Source organism: Tachypleus tridentatus, chromosome 8 (assembly GCF_004210375.1).
Source record: "Tachypleus tridentatus isolate NWPU-2018 chromosome 8, ASM421037v1, whole genome shotgun sequence".
NCBI lineage: Eukaryota > Metazoa > Arthropoda > Merostomata > Xiphosura > Limulidae > Tachypleus > Tachypleus tridentatus.
The window spans coordinates 91,521,961-91,545,589 of record NC_134832.1 but is presented as its reverse complement, the minus strand read 5'-3'; the positions used below and the strand labels follow the sequence as shown (position 1 = coordinate 91,545,589).

Genomic DNA, 23,629 nt, shown 5'->3' with positions numbered 1-23,629 from the left:
AAAGTAGGAACGGTTATATGTAGTTATGCACAAAATTGTGAAACAAACAAATGAAAGACAAAAACATTCAACTTGTACAATTCTGGAGCTGGAGGAGGAGGTAGTTTGCTTCTAGATTTTAACTCATCCTGCCTCTTCTCCTATCTGTATAAATCCAGAACTTTCCAGCTCGAAAGAATCGTTTCATAATAACTTCTAAACATTTGTTAACTCGAATCCTTTGTTTTTATAACTGACGTAACAATAAGCTTTTTCACGTAAAATTCCGCTACATTAATATTAACTTTAATAAATATTAACACAATTTTCATATGTCACTAATTCAAAACTTATAACGATATTTTTGGCCGTAATTCAAATATTACTTTACGACGTTCGTGCAGCTTGAGAAATGTGCGTTTCTCCTAAGTTCGTATATTAATCACTTTTACAATCGCTTCACTAATATTAACTTTAATTAATATCAATACATTTTTCTTGTCCCGAATTCCCTATTTATAACAATATTGTTAGCCATAATCCGAGTAATATCTCGCCAGGCTCAGTCAGCTTAGAAAATTCATGTTAGTCTAAAATTCATATACTAAGCTAAGAACATAAACTAATATTTATAAATAAAGTGCAAAGGTAAAAGAAATAAAAATTAATAAAATATGTTAAACAGTTTATCAAACTGTTAATAAAAGGAACAATAGAGCAATAATAGATATACCTTACTTAGGGAATACATAAACAGTAATTGTATGGTTCAACTATTATTGTAGACGTAATTTATTTTGAAGAATGAAACCTCAGTCTGAGTGCCTGAATGTTTTCCAACCTACCTTAAAGGTGAATTTTACAGAAAAAAGAAAACTTTGCAGTCAAAAGAACTACTCATACAGATTAATTTTGCAGGTTCACATTTTTTATAAAAATATGTGTTAATAAATGAAACATAAAACTTGGTGCAGAAATAGCCCTTTCCGAGCGGAAATCCGAACGTTTTAGGTTTTACGTTTGCCACTAGGAAAAGTACTGTGACGTAATAGTTACCAAACAAACCGCCAACGTCAGCGCGTTGAATGTAAATAAACCTGGCCAGTGCGTACGGAGAAACAGAGGCGGAGTATGTTTTGACTTTGTGTTCTTAACAGAGTCGAGTAGCACCATATCAATTCGAGCCTACTCTGAACGAATCTAGAGCAGTTACTTTTGACACAGATCTGACAAATTCTCGTGGTGAGGACAGTTCCACGAGCGAGAGTAGCGGAACTGTGAGTGATACTAATGGCGCCCAGGTCGAGACGGTCATATCTCCAGTGGAAGAGTGGTAAGCATAAGTCATAACAACAAATATGGTCTGTATTAATTCACGTGCAATTTTAAGCATCTCGAAACTTGTCTGGTGTTTATAAATTATTGGTATTACAGACTGGGTTTTATTTGTTTATACTTTGCCGACTATGGTAACTAATATTCAGCTCTTCCACACTCATGGTACCGGGTATTTATGACTCGTAACAAAATGAATTTCAATTATACGTCATAATTCTGTCTATAAAATCAAACTAGATGTAGCAGTCTGAATAGTTAATTTATCTTGAAATGTTAAATTTGGAAAATGGAATTCTTCAAACTTTTCCATGTTTAAAAATGATACAAAAACATCTACAGAATGATCTACCAGCTTTTAAACTTGGAATATACTCTATTTGGGATAGATTTGTCCACTGTCTAGACTAGGAAATCAAGGTCTCACTGACTTACAGGTGCCACAAATGCAAAACACGCTCATGAATGTGAAATGTGTATGTCTAGTTACATTCTTCAAAAACTTGTACTTTTTAAATTATTATATTATACTAATTATTGTTTATCGCTTTATGCTGCACACATACCTTTAAGTTTGTTCTTTTCATGATGGCAAGGGATGGCTTCAGAGAGGTGGAACCTGTATGCAGCAGACTGAGATCAGTCCTCAGCTCTACACAAGGAATGATGGTGGGACGATCCTGTCGACTGCAGATGTTTTTTTTTTCCGTCTCAAGCTTTGCATGGTGTGAAGGAGTCCAGTTCTTCCTATTGACCATCCGCACCCACTGTCGCTACCTTGCCGGTTCCTTCTCCTTGCACGGAAACGAAAAGAAGCTTTTGCCCGATGTCGAACCGTTTCCACAACCATAAGCAACGCAGTAAACTATGTTATCTTAAAACAAACATAAAGTAGCAATATCAAGACAAAAAATAGTCTCGCAAAGTATGTAATCCGAAAAAAGCACCGATAGATTTACATAAAACACCAGCACTAAAAGGAACACAATGGTCGGCGCGCAACGAAGCGTATTTGGCAACTATTACGTCATAGTTGTAAAACGTTACGGAAACAGCCGAACGACCGAGATTAACTTGAGATCGAGGACCTGCATAGTTTGTTTCATTTTTTTACTCAAAAACTAAAGTGTTAAAAATATGGCAACCATACAGAAATTATACCTAACCAAAGTACATTTTCTAAGGTAATTATTAAATTTGTTGAAAATTCACCTTTAATAATGTCTTGTGAAAGATGAAAACTCATTATAAACTTCAACAGCATGATTTTACAGAAGCGTGGCATCTGGAGTGTGTGTGTTTTCTTATAGAAAAGGCACATCAGGCTATCTGCTCAGTCCACCGAGGGGAATCGAACCCCTGATTTTAGCGGTGTAAATCCGTAAAATTACCGCTGTACTAGCTGCACAGCATTTAAAGTACGTTATTACGACACGTTACAGTTTAGACTGTGTTTAATCAAGTAGTAAGAACCTGTTAAAAATGTTTATTATGATTCAAACTGTGGCTCAGCGATATGTCTGCGGACTTACAACGCTAAAAACCGGGTTTCGATATACGTGATGGGCAGAGCACAGATAGCCCATTGTGTAGCTTTGTGCTTAATTAAAAACAACAAACAACAACAACATGATTGAAACTAATAAAACATAGAATAGCCGAGTCCTCTAGGGAACAGAAAGAAGAACAGACCTGTATTAGGAGAACACAATTTACTTCCTCCACCCTCAAAATAAAAAAAAAATGTTAAATTAATAATCAGCTATATAAAGATAAAATACGTTGAGGCTGTTTCCACTTTAATATTCTTTACATGTTATGACGTCACGCTAAGATATAGTGCTTTGCTTTTTAGCAAAATTGTTCTTTTTTATAGCGAACACTGGTGGATAAATTTCTTCGGCTGTGTTTAGGACACGATGATAATTAATTCTTGGTTTATCATGTATGTATATACATATATATATACAAGTGCGAATAACGTGCAGAGATATACTATAAAAATTCTCAGTAAGATTTTTAATGTACAAAACTTCCAATCCGAATGAATATAAATCTATGTTAGAACTGTTCATATTGAAGGTTTCAGTTTCGTTTGTCGTGATTAGAAAGGCTCTTCTTAGGGCAAGTCTCAATAAGACAAGTAGTTGTAGGCTAAAGATTTTATTGCGTTTTTAACAGCATATATAAATCATTATGACACGGGATTTCGAAACAGTATAATATCACCATATCTGAAAGAACTATATATTGTCTCATAATATCATTTTTATTCAATATTAAACTGGTTTCTTTAATATTCTCTCGAACCTGAGAGGAAATTGGGTTGTTGTATTATCTTAATGGAATATTTATTTTTTGAGGGGCTGTTCTGTTCATTTAGCAGCTTGGAAAATGTAACTGAAATATTTATTTAAGTGTTCGGATTGAAAAGTTTCACTGCTACATGTTAGTTTGAAAATATCATATTACGGCATAAAGTAAAATAAAATTAACTATATAAAGGTTGTTCGTAAGGTAAGCTTTAGACGATTAATTAAAAATTGTCTTTTTCAGGAAAGAAAGTTTATAGTTCATTCTTGTAAAAAGGAGAAGGTTTTAAAGCTAGAAGGATCAAAAATCAAAAGTTGTACTTTTCGTCTTTTTGTTGTTGTTTCGAATCTTCAGCATTCATTGTGAAATGTGCCTGTAAGCTTACAACACTAAATACTGCATTCCGATAGTTGTTGTAGGCACATCACATGGAGACCACTATGCACCTTTGCGTTTAACAGCAAACAACTGAAACTTCCATACAAATGATGGATGTTGGTTGGTTGGTTTGGTGTTTTCTGGCGCAAATCAACTAGACCAGGGTTTCTCAAGCTTTTGGCACTCGCGACCCCTTACCTAAAAGTTTGAAACCCATGTGACCCCCTTAGGGCTTACTATCAGCAGCTTAATTTTTCTTTTATTTTCTGTGAAGGAGAGGGAAAGAAGCATCTAAAAAATATTTAAAAAATCTGTAATTATTCATTAGCAAATTAAATCACATTGATCCAACCTGAATTCACAAAAAGAACATATATTTCTTAAAATAATATTAACATGGGTTTGAACAGCTATCCAACCCAGCTAGTGAAATGCCTGATGTTGCATTTCAGCAGCAAGCTTTGAAATTCGTGGCCGAGCGTTTGTTAGAGCCAGTCTCATGTCATCTCCAACATCCAATCTGTTCCTATTCTTTGTTTTTATATTGACAAGAGTGGAAAATCCTGCCTCACACAAGTAGGTAGAAGCAAATGGAACAAGGACACGTAAAGCTATCATGCTGACTTTGGAGTATGACTGATACATAGCGCACCAGAACTGAGTCACGGATTTCACCTTGAAGAGATCACGAGCTGAAGAGTCGTTCCTTAGATCCAGAAATTCATCTTGGATATCATCTGGGATGCTGGATACATCAAGTTCAGTACAAAATGGGTTCCTTACCAGGGCCTCCTGTTCCTGTGATAGCTCAGGGAAGTAACGCTCGACTTCATTTTCTAGAGACTGAAGATGTTCGATAATCTCATCCTTGAGGAACTGATCCAGTTGGATCTGAGACTCATCCGTCACTCCACAAAGTTTTTCAAACATAGCGATGTTTCCAAAATTGGTTTTCCGACGCCAGTTCTGCAGTTTGGAAACAAAGGCCCGAAGACTATCTTGAAAAAGGAGAACATGTGTTTCCCTTCCTTGAAGCTTCAAATTGAGCTTGTTCAGCTGGTCAAAAATGTCGGCTAGGTACGCAACCCTTTTATTCCATGCTTCATCTTCGAAGTGAGCTACAAGATCTTTCCTTTCTTGAGTCCTCAGGAATAGCTTTATTTCATCTTTCATTTCAAAGACACGATTAATAACGTTTCCTTTCGAAAACCAACGTACTGCTGTGTAGAAGAGAAGGACTTCGTGGTCAGCATTCATGTCTTTACATAGTTCTTTGAATACGCGAGTGTTGAGTGCTTGAGTCTTCACATAATTTACAAATTTGATTACAGATTCAAGCACTTCCTGCAGAGAGGCAGGGAGAGTCTTACTGGCGAGAGCATATCAGTGAATCACGCAGTGCTTGAGGTGCTAGCTTCTTCACTCTCGACTGGAATCCTGATTTCGATCCCAGCATAGCCGGTGCCCCATCCGTACAAACCCCACACACGTTTTCCCATTGAAGATCTTCGTCTAGAAAAAAAGTTGAAACTTTTTCCATGACATCATCAGCTTTTGTTGTGGTTTCAAGTGCACTGCAGAATAAGAATTCGTCTTTGATGTCACCTGAATTAATGTATCTCACGAAGACAAGCAACTGAGAACATGAACTGGATTAATTGAATGCTGCACTAAAAAATAAATAAAAAGAGACCTGCTTTGGTAAATCAGAAAGGAGTTGTTTTCCACCATAACAATGCACATCCTAACATCGCTAGAGTCACTTTTAAAAAAATTGAACAGCTTAGCTGGAAGAAACTTCCCCATCCTCCTTATTCTCCTGATCTTGCTCCTTCAGATTATAATCTTTTCAAAAACTTGACACGTCATCTGAATGAAAAACAGTTTACTTTTATGATTTGTTAAAAAGTAACTCTTGTACCTTTTATATCTCCAAACAACTTGATTTTTACAAGTGTGATATTGAAAATATTTTGATACATTTCCAGACTGTTATTGAGAAGAGATGAAAAATGTGTAATTGATTAAAGTTGTTATTTGAGTTATTTTTCTTCCTTTTAAATCTTAGTGTTAAAAATGATATTACTTATGGGATGACCTCACAGTTTTCATATATACAGTGTAATCTACACAGGAAACCTAAACAGTAAAAAAAGGAAATAACTGCATCACTGACAGTGTTTCTGTTTAAAGCTTTATGTGATTTTGTAGTCAACAAATTCAGGATGCAAAAATAGCTTAAAATTGTATTTATAAAACAAATTGTAACTATCAATGATTTTAGGATGAACTTGATAAGTTCATTTATTCCACAACCTTCAACAGAAAAACATGTGTCTTTGAAATAGCATCTCAATATTACTTGCTAGAAAACAAACTACCAGAGCAGTTCCTAAAATTAAAGATATAAGTATCTATCAATTAAAATACATACAAACATGTACACACTTGTTTAGGCACACTTTCCCAGTTTGAATGATTTAACATTTCTTAACTCTTTTCTGTCTTCAATCTAATAAAACCTTATTTCTTCATCTTCTAACCACACTACAACATTGAAAACTCATTCTTATTTGTGAAATATGTATTTAAAAATATCAATACACTAATTAATTCCATCCAGAACACAAACAAAATAAATTTAACTTAAGAAATACCAACTAAAATATTTTTCAAAACATTGACAAAAGCAATTTACTACTGTCTTACTAATATTAAAGTATATAACTTTACAACTACATGAAAGTGTAATTCAGAGAATAAAACAAATTATCAATCACTTTCAACTATAAAATCCTGAGTTTGAATACAATATCAAAATTCTTATAATATATTTAAACTGCCATACGAGGGCTGTTCAAAAAATACGCGGACTGTTTGAATTACGCGGCTCCAGTTGGTTTCAGGGGAATCCGCTTGGTGTCGCTAGGTTCGCACAGATCAGCTGATTACGACGCCATTTCCCGATTGCAGATATCTTCATTTGTGTATCAGTTACGCGGTTTTAAGTGAAGTGCGATTTTTTCGTTTGACGGATTTCAGAATGAATGACCTGAAGGAGCAACGACTTGCTGTGAAATTTTGTGTTAAACTTGAAAAATCTGCGACTGAAACTTTTGCTATGCTTAACACGGCTTACGGTGATGTTGCTATGAATCGTACGGCATGTTTCAAGTGGCATGAACGTTTTAAGGATGGTCGACAGTCCATTGAAGATGATGAGCGTCCTGGACGTCCTTTCACGTCAACTGACGACCCACACATCGACAAAATCAACACCCTGGTGCGGGCAAATCGATGTCTGACTGTCAGGGAGCTTGCTGAAGAGTGTGGGATATCAGTTGGATTTTGTTACGAGATTTTGATCGAAAAATTGAAGATGCACCGCGTTGCTGCGAAATTCAGCCCTCAGAACTCGTGAGTTTTTGGCCAAACACTCGATCACTGTTCCTCCCCACCCCCACTACTCACCTGACCTTGCTCCTTGCGATTTTTTCTTGTTCCCCAAACTCAAAAGACCCTTGAAGGGAAGAAGATTTGAGACGATTCCCGAGATTAAGGCAAATGCGATGAAGGAGCTGGAGGACATTACAAAAGAAGCGTACCAGGACTGTTTCAACAAGTGGAAACACCGTTGGGATAAGTGTGTGCGTTGGGGAGGAGAGTACTTTGAAGGGGCCCCAGACCTGTAACTTCTAAATAAAGTACATTTTGTTTTATGACGTCAGTCCGCGTATTTTTTGAACAGACCTCGTAAGTTGCCCTTACATTACAGTTAAAAAAAAAACTTTATTAATAATATAAATTTCTAAATGTTAAAATGAGACACATCTTAATACAACAAATAGAAATACAGTTAGCCACATTGCACAAATGTTTAACTTGCATTTCTTTCCACATAAAACAAATATTCTAACAAAATGTATTAAGTAACATTAACTTATCTCTTACAATAATACTGTTCTGAAACTTTATGTGCACTTCATTTTAAAAGATATAAACAAAAGGCAGGTGTAAATATACTTCAGTCAACATTTTGAACTAACACATATTAAAAGCTTATCAAAGTTTTAAAAAGTCTAACATTAATAAGTCATACAATAACATGGTAAGTTTATTTATTGTTTTGAGTATGGTAAAGTTCAGCCCTAACTAAATTAAACCAAAAAATATACATAAATTAGAGTGATAATTTATTTCTTTATAGCAGAATGGATGTATGCAAAATAAATGATTAACAAATGTCAGGCCTAAGACAAGTGGACTTAGAATTTTGGTGTATGTGATAAGAGTTCTTTTGTATTACTCTAGTATTTAAGGAAGTACTGTTACATTAAATATATTAATTTTATTGCAAATGTTTTGTGGGTCTCTTTAAGCGAAAATTATTAAACACCAATTAACCAGTGATATTTCCTAAGTAACACTCTCTTATATTTTTGTTCTCAGAAGAATAACAAACCTGATTATTCTTTCTGATTCTAAACATGTTTCAATATGTTTCTTGTTGAAAATTGTAAAGCTGTTTGATATATTTCTGCTCATAAAGGACAATGTAACTCAATATGGGTTTTAGATCAATTTACTAAGTAATGGAACTGTTGCTTCATTATGTGTCTGTATTATATATGTATCTTAAACATTTCTTGGTAAAGAAAGTAGTTTTTCTAACCTGATCTGGTACAGATTTAATAAAACTTCATTGTTCTAACTCAAGTAGGATATAGTAATAACACTGAGGTACAATACAAAGTATACAAAAGGCCAACACTAAAATAAGTATTTAACTATGAATGAAATACCTGTATTCTTTGAACTTTTTGGGTGAATTATTTTAACATATTTAATTAATTTTATTATCATAATGTACCATTAAAAATCTATAACAATACTCATTTTGAAACTGGTTGATATTTAAAAATGAATTTAACAGTTTGATAGAAATATGGATAATAACTTGTTACACGGTATTCTAAGTTAGTTCAGCTTGTGAAATGGATTCTAAAATAATTTAATCAGCCTAAGTGGACTTTTAACATGAAGAGAACTGTCACATTTAAGATACAACTGTAGTCATCATAGTCTAAAGAATTCTTGTAAGTACATTTAACTTGTTTTAAATATATAATTTTAAAATAAGTGGATTGCTTGCTGCATGTTATTTTCAAATTTATCACTAACAAATCACAGACATCTACTGTAGAAGAAACCTAAAACTTTGACTATGTAGTTTCTGACTATGAGTTGAATGTTAAAATCTTCACAAGTATGCAGTGAAGTTAAAATGGTGATAGAAGCCACATGTTTATTTGCTCTTTGGTTACTCTGTTTCAAAATCTGGAAAGTCTTACCTAAATACTAAAATTCATTAAGTTCATATATATTGTTACTAGTGACATACACAATATGACTAGATAGTGGTGAGGTCCACGATAAACTAATGAAAAATAAATAAGAGGCAGAGAAAAGTTTAGTTGAGAAATTGGTACAGAAGTAATTATAAGGGTAGACTTATTTCTTACTATCATAATAACAGAAGTAAAAGATATAAAATAGATAACTTTAGAGCATTAGTAGGAATGAGAGATTTTGATATAATGGGAATAACTGAAATATGGTTAAACAAAGATGATGTGTGACAAAGAATTTCCATCAAATATAGTGTTAAAGGCTTTTTAATAATTAGAGTAACAAGAGAGAAGTGGATTTACATGTACAATGTAAGTTACATCCTGTTTTAGTTTAAGATATCAAAGATAACAACAATGAGATTATATCCAGTGAAGTTTCTATTGGTAGATATAAAGGGAAATGACATTTAATGGGAATTTGTTACAAACAACCAAAGGATATTGACAAAACTCAAACAGTTACAATGAGATTAAGGTTTCAGCTGTTAGTGTAACCATAATTATGAGTGATTTTAATTTCAAGCATACAAAACGAGAAATGCTACAGTCAACCTGTGAGAGAGAAAGGTTTTCGTAAACTGTTCATGATGGCTTTTGTTACCAATTGGCCAAGGAATCTATAAGAAACTGCGATGTTAGATTTGTTGTAACTTTGAAAATATAGGAAGAAAACTGGGGAACAATGAGTTCAAGTGATCGCTGCTGTATTAGGTTTGATGTTTTTCCTGCATATTGAAATAAGAAATAACAATGTTTTGATTTCAAATTTTAAAGGGAAACAACAAGAATTGTCTGTTAACTGGGCAGCTGAGTTATGCTGAGACACTGAGCAAATGTGGAAAATCTTCAAAAAAAAAAGCTTTCAATATTCAAGGTAAATATTTTCCTTACAGAAAGAACAGGGAAGCAGCAAGTAAAAACAATGTTGGCTCACAAAGAGTATTAGAAATAAAATTAATGAGAAGCATAATAAGTTGGAAATTAGGGGTGATGAAAGTTGTCCCAATACTTATAGACCCATTAGTCTGACATCAGTTGTGGAACACATTTTGGAGAGTCTGATTAAAAAAAAAATTCCAAAAACTTATTTAACCAAGCTAATTATTTTATTGGATAACTAACATAGTTTCACTGATGGAAAACCTTGCCTTAGAAATCTGTTGACATTTTTTCAAAAGGTTACCACTTGTGTTAATGAGAGCAAGAGTGGATCTGGAAGAAAGGATTGTCACAAATACAGAACAACCAAACTTGATTAGTGTCACAAGTGAGGTATATCAGGGTTCAAGTCTTAGAACCTTTGCTCTTTTTGATTTGGATCCATGACACAGATGAAAGAATGGTCAATAAAGTACTTAAATGTGCAGATTACATTAAGACATAGGGTGTTACTACCTGTGAAGAGGATGCTACTGATTTACAGAAGGATTTATATCATTCAGTGAATTGGGCAAATAAATGGCAGATGGGATTTAATTATAATAAATGCAAAATAGTGCTGGCGGGTTATGATAATTTGAATAATAATTTGGATGGGAATAATCTAAACAGTGTCATGAAAGAAAGGGATCTTGATGTAATAGCTGATCAGTCTCAGAAGCTATCCAAGCATTGTATTATTACTGGTGGTGGGACAATTAAATTTCAAGTCATAAATATAGAGATTTTCAATACGAGTCTAAAGCAGTTATAATTTCATTGTATGGTTCATTGGTTGTGTCATATTTGGAGTATTGTGTTCAGTCTTGGTATCCTTACCTTATTTAGGGCTTTGAATTGTTTGAAGGGGTTCAAAGTTGGGTTACTAGAATGGTGCTTAGGATGGAGGAGTTGTAATATAACTCAGCTTTATTGTTAGTATTACTAGTATTGTTAGTATGGTACTGAGAGTGAGAGTAAGACCATACAACATAGAAGAATATGGTATTGGGAAAACTAACTTCTAAAAAGTTCTATTCTAACATCTAACTACGTTTTTGTTTTGTTGGTCCCCTTATGATTCTATTTCGGATCAACTGTCTATTTGATTACAAACGTATCTTTATGCTGATGTTTATGCTTTAATGGTCGAGGTTATGTTTATTTCTGCATGCATCATACTAGTGCCAACAAAGTATAGCAAAAATATAAATTCTCTTTCTAAGAGTATGAATAATCTGGTCCTGAATTACATTGTTGAGTTGGCTACATCACTCGGCATATTACATTTTGTCTTTTGCAAAAAAGAACATTCTAAACGATCAAGAAAGTTTGGCAACCAGAAAATAAAACATTTAAACTCACCATTTACACTAAAGTTATCTAAATTGTGGCAACCGAAAGCTGTAAATTTCCTATTGAAAATCCTTGTTTTTCGGTATTAGTCAATGAACTTCGGTCTACAAAAGACCTCTGCGCTTCATAGTGGTTAGATTTTGTATAACGTTATATTCACATATTTCTTTAATTATAAATAAGCATTAATAAGTAATATTATGAAAAATAAAATAACTCTTCATTGTTTGGTTAGTTAGTAAGTACAAAACAACACAACAGGCTATCTGCGTTCTGAATACCACGAGTATCAAAATCCGATTTTGAAAGTTATTAGCCCCCAGACTTTCCGCTTAGCCACTGGGAAAATAACATTTGAACATCGATTGTGTATTGATATCTAGCAGTGTACAGTAAATATACTCTTTTGGTAAGAAATGAGTCTTAATGAATGTTTCTGAAATAAATTAAAGCCATGTTTGTGATTTTAGAAAAATACTAACAAGCAAATAAATAAATTAAAATTTAATATCTTTGACAAAAACTGTTTTAAATAACCACGAAACAGATTAAAAGGTAAGTTAGTTTTCAAAAGCTGTAATTTTATTTATGTACAGTTTTATAAATTATAATGGAAAAGTGAGCGAAACACTAATAATCAGAAACTTAGGGACTGGTGACACAACTACTTCGCCCTCCGTTAGTACAGCGGTAAGTCTACGGATTTACAACGCTATAATCAGGGGTTCGATTACCCTCGGTGGGCTCAACAGATGGCCCGATATGGCTTTGCAATAAGAAAACACACAATACCCAAATATTCATGTGTGTTGTTGTTTTTTCATTAAACAGGCTCGGCATGGCCAAGCGTGTTAAGGCGTGCGACTCGTAATCTGAGAGTTGCGGGTTCGCATCCCCGTCGCGCCAAACGTGCTCGCCCTTTCAGCCGTGGTGGCGTTATAATGTTACGGTCAATCCTACTATTCGTTGGTAAAAGAGTAGCCCCAGAGTTGGCGGTGAGTGGTGATGACTAGTTGCCTTCCCTCTAGTCTTACACTGCTAAATTAGGGACGGCTACCTTTTTTTTTTGTTGTTTTTTTTTGGAATTTCGCACAAAGCTACTCGAGGGCTATCTGTGCTAGACTAGAGGGAAGGCAGCTACTCATCACCACCCACCGCCAACTCTTGGGCTACTCTTTTACCAACGAAAAGTGGGATTGACCGTCACATTATAACGCCCCCACGACTGGGAGGGCGAGCATGTTTTGGCGCGCCTCGGGCGCGAACCTCGGATTACGATTCGCGCGCCTTACGCGCTTGGCCATGCCGGGCCCTTGTTCACCTACAAAGTAAATAATTTCTTTATGGAATTGTCTCTGTTGATCAAACTGTTGTTACAGCACCAGATAGGAATTTTAAAATACTCCCATCTACGTGAATTAAATTGTGTTTTTATCGATTTCGTTCATAAAACGATACGTTATCTTTTATATCATTTAATTGTAATGAAAATTGAACTGTCTTATTTTCATATGATAGTTTTTAACAACCTTCGTGTAATTTCCTATTAATACTATCTGCATTACTCTTAGTATTCTCAGAATATTTTGTAAATTATAAAATCTTGAAAATTAAAAGTATCATCTTCAAACTATAATACATCGAACAAGATTTATTAAATTTTATTAATATAGATATAAAAGTGTTTCTTTATATTGGTTTAATGTGTGTTTGCTCTTGTATTACAAGGAATTATTTGGTTTATCGTCTAGTGATTTTGGATTCTCTGCTGAGTATTCAAATGTTACCTGTAGTATATTTATTTGAGTTGCAGTGTTAAATTTAAAAACGTGAAATTCTATTTTTTTGTGTCACATGAATGTTGTTTTGAGTTTCGGGCTTGTTTCTCTGACTTAAAATACGTGGAAGTTGCCATAAAGTATTTTATAAATGACATTAGTATTGTATTTGCTTTATTTTTTTTACAAGAATTTAAGTATTTTGTTTATTGTATTTGGGGTTATTGACTGGGTGAGTATCGCGTTGTTAACTGAGGTTTTTCTATATCACCGTTATCCTTCCTAATCGCTTTATAACCTAGAAACGTCGAACTATATGTGAATTATCTAATAAAAAGTTTTAAATTACCCATTGTAGAACGTCTGCAAAATTTATTAGCTTCAAGTGAGTTCCTCAGAAATATAAATGCATGAAATAGATTATTACAATAATGTTAAAAGTACTTACAAGGAATTATTACTTTAGAGATAACATGAAATCAGTTTTTCTTAATTTTAATGATAGGAAATGTCGATGTTGGAGTGTGGTATGAATAAGTATTGGTAAACATATCCACATATAATTACTTTAAATGTTACCATCAATACTACACGCTTTGTTCGTCCATATACTAATCCATCTAATCAGGACTCCAGTAATGGGTGATATTGTCCAACTCCAAGGTGCAGATGTTGATATTGACATCCATAATATACTCTTGGAAGATGTATCACATTCCATTAGTTGATGCTAAAGATGCCCTGAAAAGAGTTATTTCAGGGCAGTGATGAAGACGAACGCGTTATCTTATCGGTACTCCTGTAATAAACATACAGTGTTAGTCAGAGGCTGCCACTGATGTTCATAGCAATAATACTTTACAGTTTATAGGTATTAGTAAGCCATACCAAAACAGTTTTGAATAAGCAACCTGGCAAATAATGTGACTCAATCTGATATAACATTTCTTAAATGGTGTGATGTAACCGAAAATTGGTAGCTTTTGGGAAAGGTATGTAACAGACCTTTCCAATGTAAATTTTTATATGCCCATATCATGAAAATATATTCAAATGAGAATTTAAATTTTTCGAAACAAAGATATTTATTGTACGTAAGAGCATCGAAGAAATAATTTTGGTTAGCCAGAATAATTCGGAAAAAGACCTACAACAAGTCGTACGAACACAAATGTCAGAGATAAAAACCGCTGAAGTGTCCCAGGCGATGGTACGTAAAAAAATATCTCAGTCTTCTAACCGCTGAGTAATTAGATAGATATGCATGTTATTGTACACACAGACACACCAGTCACGTCACTGATGTAGGAATTATAGATTTCTATGTGATCAGAAACTAGATGGATTATGGTAAGCCTGCAGAGAGAAGTGATGAGGTTCCAAAGTTATTTTGATATAATGAACTCAACTTGTGAATGTTGAAGGAAAATCTTATGAACTGTAAAGATACAAATCATATCTACGAAGTTTTTTGAGAACGTATTTTGAATAAACAATACTATAAATTTACAGTGAAAGGTGTTGATCGCTATATTATTTATCTTGATAAATCCGCAAAAAATTAAGTATTTGCTTTTATATTAACTTTAAATGAAAAATTTTTCTCGGAATGCATTTCATCCAACTTCTGCATTATAAGGATATTATTTGATATTTTGTTGTTTGTAAGACACAATCATATACTGATACATTTTACCAACGTAATATTCACAAAAGAACCTATATTTTCATAACCGATATTAACATAAACAGTGACAACAGTTTAACGTTTAATTGTGACAAATAAGAATTTTGCAAGGGAAACACCAACGGAAATCAAATGTACCTATAGATATAACAAAAAAAAGATCGTGTGTAATTTAATAAACTTCCAAGTTTGTGTGATTAGTTTCATTATTTAACTTAATCAGGAAGTACATGAAACAAAAGTCTACTGTTAAGAAACTGTTTTGACACGTTTTATTTTTCTCACGAAAAGTAACATTAATGTTGTTATTTTACAGAGTGAGTTATAATTAATATTACAACTAGTGCGTCGTGCTCATTGTGAAAAACCTTAAAATTCCAACGGTGACACAAAACGTGCTAATAAAAATATTAACTCTCTGTTGTTTTCTCCAGTGTATATTCCAGCCGAGAATCTCAACTGTACTCGTGGATACCAAAGAGATGTTAACAGGTGTTGTAAGTATATATGATACTCAATTACTTTAAACTGTTCACATCAAACACAAATAGATGAAAGAATTTTAAAAATACGGAATTTTAGTTCAACACATGCGTTTTTTGATACTAAAGACGTTGTTAGAACAATAAAATTAGCACTGGGTAAATAAATGTTTAGCTATGTACTTTTAACGCTTTTAGATCCATGTCCTCCTGGTCACTATGACAATGGATTCCAAACTCAGTGCCTGCCGTGTCCAGGAGGGACTTACATGGCATCTTTTGCTACTGACGCCTCTGTAGCTTGTCCTGATGACGAAATTACTGATGAAGAAGGAGCTGATAATAAAGATCTTTGTAGAAGTAATGGAACAAAAGGGTTTTAAAGTTTTCTTTTATTGTTTCCTTAACATTTTAAAAATGTTTATTTTTGTTCAAGCAGATTGTTATAATACGATACTTCTTCATAACTTTCATGGTTTTTAATGCATTAAAAAACTTTGCTTTCACTTGGAAATCCTACTACTTGTTTTTAAAGATGAGCTCAAACATTTACGACAAATAGTATTGAATAGCTGTCTTACCTCCAGTATATCATTTCAAAATAAGGAACGGCTAACGCTGAAAGCCCTCGTTCAGCTATCCGCGAAATTGAAAAACAAACAAATATAACGGTGTTTCAATAGCACATCTGTGTGCGCCACATTATTACTAAAAAGACGTGAAGACTAAAACAGTGTATGTCCCAAAACGTAACTTAAATCTATGTTTAACATGCTTATTTTATGTGCATAATGTCATTTTTTGTGATAAAATAAAGTAATTTGTCAAAATACAATGTGATAAAATAAAGTAATTTGTCAAAATACAAAAAAAAAGTATTAATATAAGGTAATAATAACATTGGATTATCAAAACGTTAGCATCGTCTCATAAGTTCTGAATAAAACTATTGGAAAGAATTGTTACCGAGTAAGCGAAAAAACTTCATCAGTAGTGACGTACGACGTTCAGTGTTTGTGGTCAAAATGGTATCGTTCTTTATTTGGGAAATTTACAGTAAAGAGAAATTTGTAAAAATTACTGTTTTTAATAGTGTTATAAAAACGCAGAAAAAATACCATTCAGTGGATACGATTCGATAGCATAAAAGAATAATGTACCATAATAAGAGAAGAAGCTAATTATAAAACTTAATACAGTAAGTGAATAGCGATTAAACAAACTGGCTTTATTAAGTAGTCAATGGAAAGACGGTTTGTTTAATTTGTGTTATATATTCTTACAATTTAAGTGAATCGAAGTTGATTTAACTCACTGTGTTATACTGAGTTGTATAATATGTCCATTATCGTAAAGAAAATGTCGAGATTTTTCTTATATCGTCTGATCACGTGTGTTTGGAATGGAAAGTTAGTAGGTTTCTTGATATATTGTCTAATAATGTAAATATGTTGGAAAACCTGACTGATTTCCTGTTATATAACTATATAGTTGTTGCTATTACATAACTGTACTACTTGTCTACTAGTAAGTAGCTCAAATAATATAACAGGCGTCATTTTTCTTTGCTAATTATCGTTTAAAGTGTAAAGAAAAAAATATATTTTCACAGTTGTCAAATTGTAAAGGTTGTTATCAATGTTTAATATGAAAATATATAAGAAATATCATATTTATTTAATTGATTTTTTTAATATGTTAAATCAAGTTTATTTTTTCGTTTAAAGAATTATACACTTTTTTATTATTATTAAGTTACATTTGAAGTTTTCTTTCTGTTTCATGTAATCGATACAATGTGTAAAACAACTCTCTCTCTTAAGATCCAACTGAAGTGGTTCTCAAGGTTACTTTCCCCTAGGCCTCCAAACCTACAGTTGTAAAATATCCTTGGTGGATGGAAGAGCTAACATTAATTTCGATTTGTCTTATTGCTTTGTGGTAAGTTTTACATGTTATCTTTCAGTTCTTGATAATTAAAGTATGTGGAACAGGGGTGAGAGAGCATCTGACCTCAATGCCCAATTATCTTTTAATTGAATAGTAGGGTTAGATATTTGAAAATGTCAAGTGTGTTCAGTGCCCCTTTGGAAGTTAATTTGTGAAAACACTAATGTGAACCTAGTAAAGCTGAATATGTTTAATTAACCTTACAAATGAGGTAAAAAAAACTTTTCAGTTACAGTTAACACTACTCACCAAACTTCTGTATGGTGATTTATCAAGAGTTTTTGTACATCTGTTTGTTTACGACAAAACAACAACAAAAAGCACAACTATTTAGAGTTAATCTTTAATGGTATTGTTTATATAGAAAACTGAAATAAATAAATCACGTTTTTATTTATTATTATTTTATTATTGTTTAGCGTTCTTTGTTGTTTCTGCAACATGAATGAAAAGGCCCGGGGCAAATGGAATGCCCTTAAATACCGCGTCCTCGGATCTTGTGGTGTTTTTGCCTATACAAAGCTAGAAGACCAAGAGCTTGTAACTGAAAAGATCACCCCCAGGGAATTAGACATTTTGGAAGCTGTTTCAATGATCCCTGAGTGTGAGAAGGCCCCGACAAATAAGTTTAATAAAAGAGAAACTAATATGGTGTTAAAGGAAAATCAAACAGAACCAACCATCTTGCAGACAATAAATGAAAATCACTCAGTAGAAAAGAAAACAGAAAGAACAGAAAATGTGAGCAAACCTGCTTCAGGTTCTGATAAAACTAAATTAAAGACACGCGTTAGGACAATCGTGAATGATGACAAACCTGAAGAGACATTAAAATCTGATTCACTGACAACGGTTCGTATGTTTAAAGTTCTTTTACTTTATAGTACTCAGTATTATACAGCATAAGTATATAACCATTAATAACAAGGATCTGCTCTTAATATTAAACTTTCACTTCGTACAAGTTTATTTATACGTACATATATATATATATATTGCAAGAAGCAACTAAAATATAATGAAATTAATAGTACATTATTAATGTTAATGCAAAATTACTGTTATAAAATAATTACAACCATTCTCATATTTAATTTCTGTGAATATCTGTATCTGGTTCAAAATTGAATTAATTTCTCATTCATATTACGTTTATGATTAATATTTAGTGTAGTTAAAAACATTTCACTTTAATGTAATGCATACTATGTCAAACTGAGTGATCAATATGATATCGATGTTGCATGCTTACCATGAGTGTTGTTAAGACATCTACAACTACTGAAAAACATGCATTCAGAGTTATTTGAATACATGTAATTCTTCTTCCAAAAGAGACCTATACATGTTCGATACTATTGAGGTCTGATAAGTCTGTACCCTAGTTAAACTGGTCAATCACCTCTTCTTCAATATTATTACATGTGGGAAGACAATTATCATCCATTTAGCTAAAGCCAGAACCAAACGTAAACATATATGATAGTGTGAACGGTACTTCCATTGCTATTATGTATAGCATTAATGACATCTGAAAAACATAAAGGTCAGAATGTCCGTTCGTGATGTTTCATTTCCACACATACTTCCACTACTGATATTAAAGTGAGTTATTTTGTGTCTTACTATAACTATAATATACCTTTTGTTTGTTAATATTGTCAAATTTATTGTGTTTTTAACCGTACATACACTGAAATGAAGTTCTGTTGTAACTACGAACATCTGATTCTGTTTTTAACAGTTATCACATAATTGCTGCGAATCGTTAGATCACGGTAACTTACTTAAAATGTGGATTTTATTGTTCTTAGTTTAGTAACAGTGTATTTGTACCATTTTGTAACAAGTGATTCCACCATATCATGTTAATAACACTTTGAGACATTTTACAACAGTGTTTGTTTTTTATAGTCAGCCAACTTTCATTGGTCTGACAGACATTTAGTGAAATATCCAGTTGTCTTCTTTTGGACTTTACTAAGATTATTGAATATTTTAAAGTACTATAAACTGTGTGATTTACTACAGTGTTACAACTATGATAAGACAGTTTGAAAACTCTTCCTCTTTATAGTCATTTGTAGTTCAGATTGCATAACTTTTTATGTTTAATTTATATAACAATGAAATGAGGAAAATAACTAACATTTGTTTATAACAGTAGTTTTATCTTGGTTTAGCAAGTTAGTATTTGTGAACGTACAAAACATAAACGTAAAACATTATTTAAAGCTATTATCTGCTCTATATTACCTTCCTCACTATTTGGGACAATGCTTGAGATATATTTCGTAGTTTCGAGAAAACGTTTATCAGACATCTTAAACCAATTTCATAACTCTCAATTTTCATATAACCACTTATTTGGTTTTACTCATATTATAGTAAAATAATTGTTACATAAAGAATAAATTATATATTTTTAAAATGTTTATTAACTGATTATTGTTATTAAAACATTTTTTTCGATTGATGAGTGTTGTTGCCTCACTAATTATGATTTATATCTTCAGGCAGAAACACCAAAAGAAGTGAAAGACGATGAACGTATCCAGAGCGAGGTGTCAAACAACATCAGGCCTCCCTCTACTAGACGTTTTCACAATGTTGATAAAATTATTACTGTAAGACTTGGCAGTAAACTAGAACATCATCAGAGAAACGTTTTTATTGTTATTGAAAATACTTAAACCGAAACAAATTTGTTATTGGTAGAGCTTCAAAATTAACACCCACGTGTCAATTGAAACGTTGCCAAAGCGAACATAAACTTGTTGTGCAGAAACCTAAAAAGAATAATCAAATTAAACACGTTAACAGCCCTCACAAGATTGTTTTCACAAGAGATCCGAAACTGGAACCAAAACCCAAAAATTAAATAACCCATGAGCTGCATACAAGCATACCATATTAAAAAGAATTACTTTACCTTATCTCATAAGTTACTATTTTGTACATTTTACTCAGTGATATAAATAATAAATAAAATATACTCATGAAAAACAAAGAATATGATATTCACCTGGGTCTTCTCTTTTTTGCTGTCAACTGTCATGAAACTTAAGCTCACTTTTTAATGTACTAAAGGTATTGATACAATCAATAATGTTTTTTATGTAATTAAATGATACAACTAAGAACAAAGAATTATAATACACAGAAAACACTGTCCTAAAATACTGAAGATAACTCTTAGCATTTGTGAAAGATGGAATTGCAAGTCGTTGGTCTGATTATCTAGTTAATGGTTTGCAGACGAATAACAAATAGAGCTATATCACTGTGTTAAATTTTGTGTTTATTGAACAAGAAACGTGAAGACGTGTAAGAAACAGACACATACACACATACTGACATTTATTTATATAAATTCAATGATAGTGAACATTTTAAAAATTCAACTACAGCCCAGTAAAGTATGGCTGGAAACTCAATTGTCGAAAACAATAGGTCGTAATGAAACTCCTTCTTTGTAAATATAAGGTAAACCATAGAAAATTATGGCATAATATTCAAATTGTGTTTATAATTAAGAATGTCATCTTTATTAATTTCAATGATTATCTTGGCAGTTTTTTCATCACTTTTATTAATAGCGTTACTATGCAGTTCCTCTGCCTTTACTTTTAACGAAAGTTAAATGTTTATACAAATTACATAGCTCACACATCTATTTTGTTTGATATATTAGAATAAATACTGTATTTCTTTTCATGGTAAAAACTGCTGAATTTATCACGACTCATATACGTACATTAATTTAACTTGAAAACATCTTTTTTTTAAAGATTCGATGGTCCTCCCGTGACTATCGATGTCATTCCAGAAATTTCTTTCTAAGTACTGTTGTCATGGTGTTTTATGAATAAAGGCTGATGTTTGGTACGTGTCTCTGGTAAATATCTATGGTTCTTCTATGTAACAATTATGGGAAATATTCCTTCTATAATTTTAGTAGGACAAAGGTTTTTGAGAACATAGCTAAAGCTACAGGAATAAAACAGAGGTTGTTAATGACATTCCCTAACTTGAAGTATTTTATCTTCACTGACAATGATACTTGGCTTAGTGTAGTTTTGTGTTTAACGTCAAACAAACAAGCTTTGTACCATTTAAGAATTGTTTACTTACCGTCAAAATCATGGACCACTTAGTAATAAATTTCATATCTTCCTTTATTAGTGTCAAAATAATATTTTTGTGAAATATCTGTAACATCTCTAAACTGAAGAAAATACAAATGATTTGGTTCTATGAATGTAAATTTTATCGCCTTCATACTTAATTCTTCCACACCAATAGTTCTCTGGAAAAACGTTGTTTTTATTGTTTTTTTTTTTTCAAGATTTTGAAATAATAACTGTGTTGATAACACCTGAGATGATAGAGTTGGAGTTTTATCTGTAATTTTTACCTGTTATAACAGCCTACCGATTTGAAAAAACCTGTCGTAATCTATAGATATTGACCTTCTGTAGAAATGTTTGAGTAATGTACAATACAATAGATAGAACAATGATGATTATTTAATTATGCACATCCTTTATCCCAATTCGAGCAGTAAAAACTTAAACCAAATGAACCTTTCCACGTACTTTTGACCGTGCCTATGAGAAGAACAAATAACAGAAAAACGACTAGGCTGATCTTCATTAGAAAGAGAACACTTGACCCTTGATATATACCCCCAAAAATGTCTATTATAAAATAATCTGTAAACATGTAAAAAGAATTTAATTATATGAAAAGATTTCCCCCTACTTCACCATACAAAATAAAATAACTTGTTATTGTGTCTTTCTTTAGCTTGTAAGTTTACTTATATGTTAATAGCTGAGAGTGAATGTAGTGAAATCTAAACTGTAAACAGTCTGTCTCTCTAGCTTCTCCATTTCATTAGAACTAGTGGATAGTGAGTTTAATTCCTACACAAAAATAACAAATATACATATTAATTAAAGCTTGATAAAAATATTAATAAAGGGTAAATGTGCTTACAAAGTCAAAATCACTTTTCGTATCACATTGCAGAAGTAGATAATGTTTCTTACTTAATCTTTCTAAACATTGCAAAAGCAATTTACCAATATGTGTAACATGCTGACTTTATACACAAAGACTTGACCGTCAAGCTCTAGTTATATATTTATATCATATAAATCTGAGAACATTAAATGTATGAATAGATATTTTCATATACGATCGTCTAGAAACAGGTGAATACAATTGTACTACATTACTTGGCTCAGCGATAAGACAAAGGGCTGATAACGCTACAAATCAGGTTTCGTTACTTTCGGTGAGAAGTGTATAGGTATCTGTTTGGATAGTTTTCTGCTTAACAACAATAACACAACGCATTAATACGTTACAGTTAGTGATACATTTTTTGAGTTTGGACATTTTATGTGTAGGGCGACACGAAACAGTCCTTTCAGGAAGACGTAGATAACACACTATCCTCTGGTGCCACTTATTAGAACTATACATCCACTAGCAAATTATTATTCTTCATCTGGATTTAGTCCATGTTTCGGACCAGAAAGGGACAGGTTTACTGTATACCTCTTCCTCCCTCTCTGGAACTGTTATTTTATCTGCACTAAAACTAAATCCTGGGTAATTAATTAGCATTTACTTTGTTGTTGTGTTACTTACAGTATATTAAATTTTTCCCATTGTCCGTAGTTGTAATTAACTTAGTCTTTTCATGGGATAATATTAATTCATATATTTTTATAGCTTCTCTTTTTTTATGATCGAACTATTAGCCTGTGTTCAGAATACAGTCATATGCACCCAAACGCATAATCCTCTTTTTGTATACAAAATTTTAAAATAAAGCTACGTTTCTATCTACGACTCAATTAGCCTAACACTTTTTGGACTTTTAAGTTTTTTATTTATGACGTTCATAGGGGAGAGGTACTTAGAGCTAGATTCTTCAGGTATCATGTAACTCTCTAGTTTGCTCATCAGTTCATTTGAATTAATATTTCTGTTATAATATTGAAGCAAGTTATCCAGGAGTCTGTTTAA

General features: G+C 32.5%; 1 protein-coding gene across 3 annotated transcripts; it reads left to right on the top strand.

Annotated features, from left to right (window-relative positions):
- Window positions 1–1,065: 1,065 nt before the first annotated feature.
- LOC143224218 (uncharacterized) lies at window positions 1,066–20,659 on the top strand. Of its 3 annotated transcripts, none has more exons than XM_076452641.1 (5): window positions 1,066–1,312; window positions 15,590–15,652; window positions 15,836–15,997; window positions 17,461–17,578; window positions 18,007–18,144. In XM_076452641.1, exons 1-4 carry the CDS (start codon window positions 1,270–1,272, stop codon window positions 17,496–17,498), a joined length of 306 nt encoding a protein of 101 aa, XP_076308756.1. In that variant the 5' UTR covers window positions 1,066–1,269; the 3' UTR covers window positions 17,499–17,578; window positions 18,007–18,144. The 3 variants fall into 3 exon arrangements, with proteins under 3 accessions (XP_076308756.1, XP_076308754.1, XP_076308755.1); XM_076452639.1 differs by lacking the exon at window positions 1,066–1,312 and adding an exon at window positions 20,104–20,659 and having other exon boundaries at window positions 15,521–15,652; window positions 18,007–18,439; XM_076452640.1 differs by lacking the exon at window positions 1,066–1,312 and having other exon boundaries at window positions 15,521–15,652; window positions 18,007–18,498.
- Window positions 20,660–23,629: the final 2,970 nt, after the last annotated feature.

Coding starts and splice junctions, on each gene's coding strand:
- LOC143224218 (XM_076452639.1), top strand. CDS start 17,535: ATGGAAGAGCTAACATTAATTTCGATTTGTCTTATTGCTTTGTG. Junction 17,579..18,006: donor ATTTGTCTTATTGCTTTGTG/GTAAGTTTTACA, acceptor ATTATTGTTTAG/CGTTCTTTGTTGTTTCTGCA. Junction 18,440..20,103: donor AATCTGATTCACTGACAACG/GTTCGTATGTTT, acceptor TTATATCTTCAG/GCAGAAACACCAAAAGAAGT.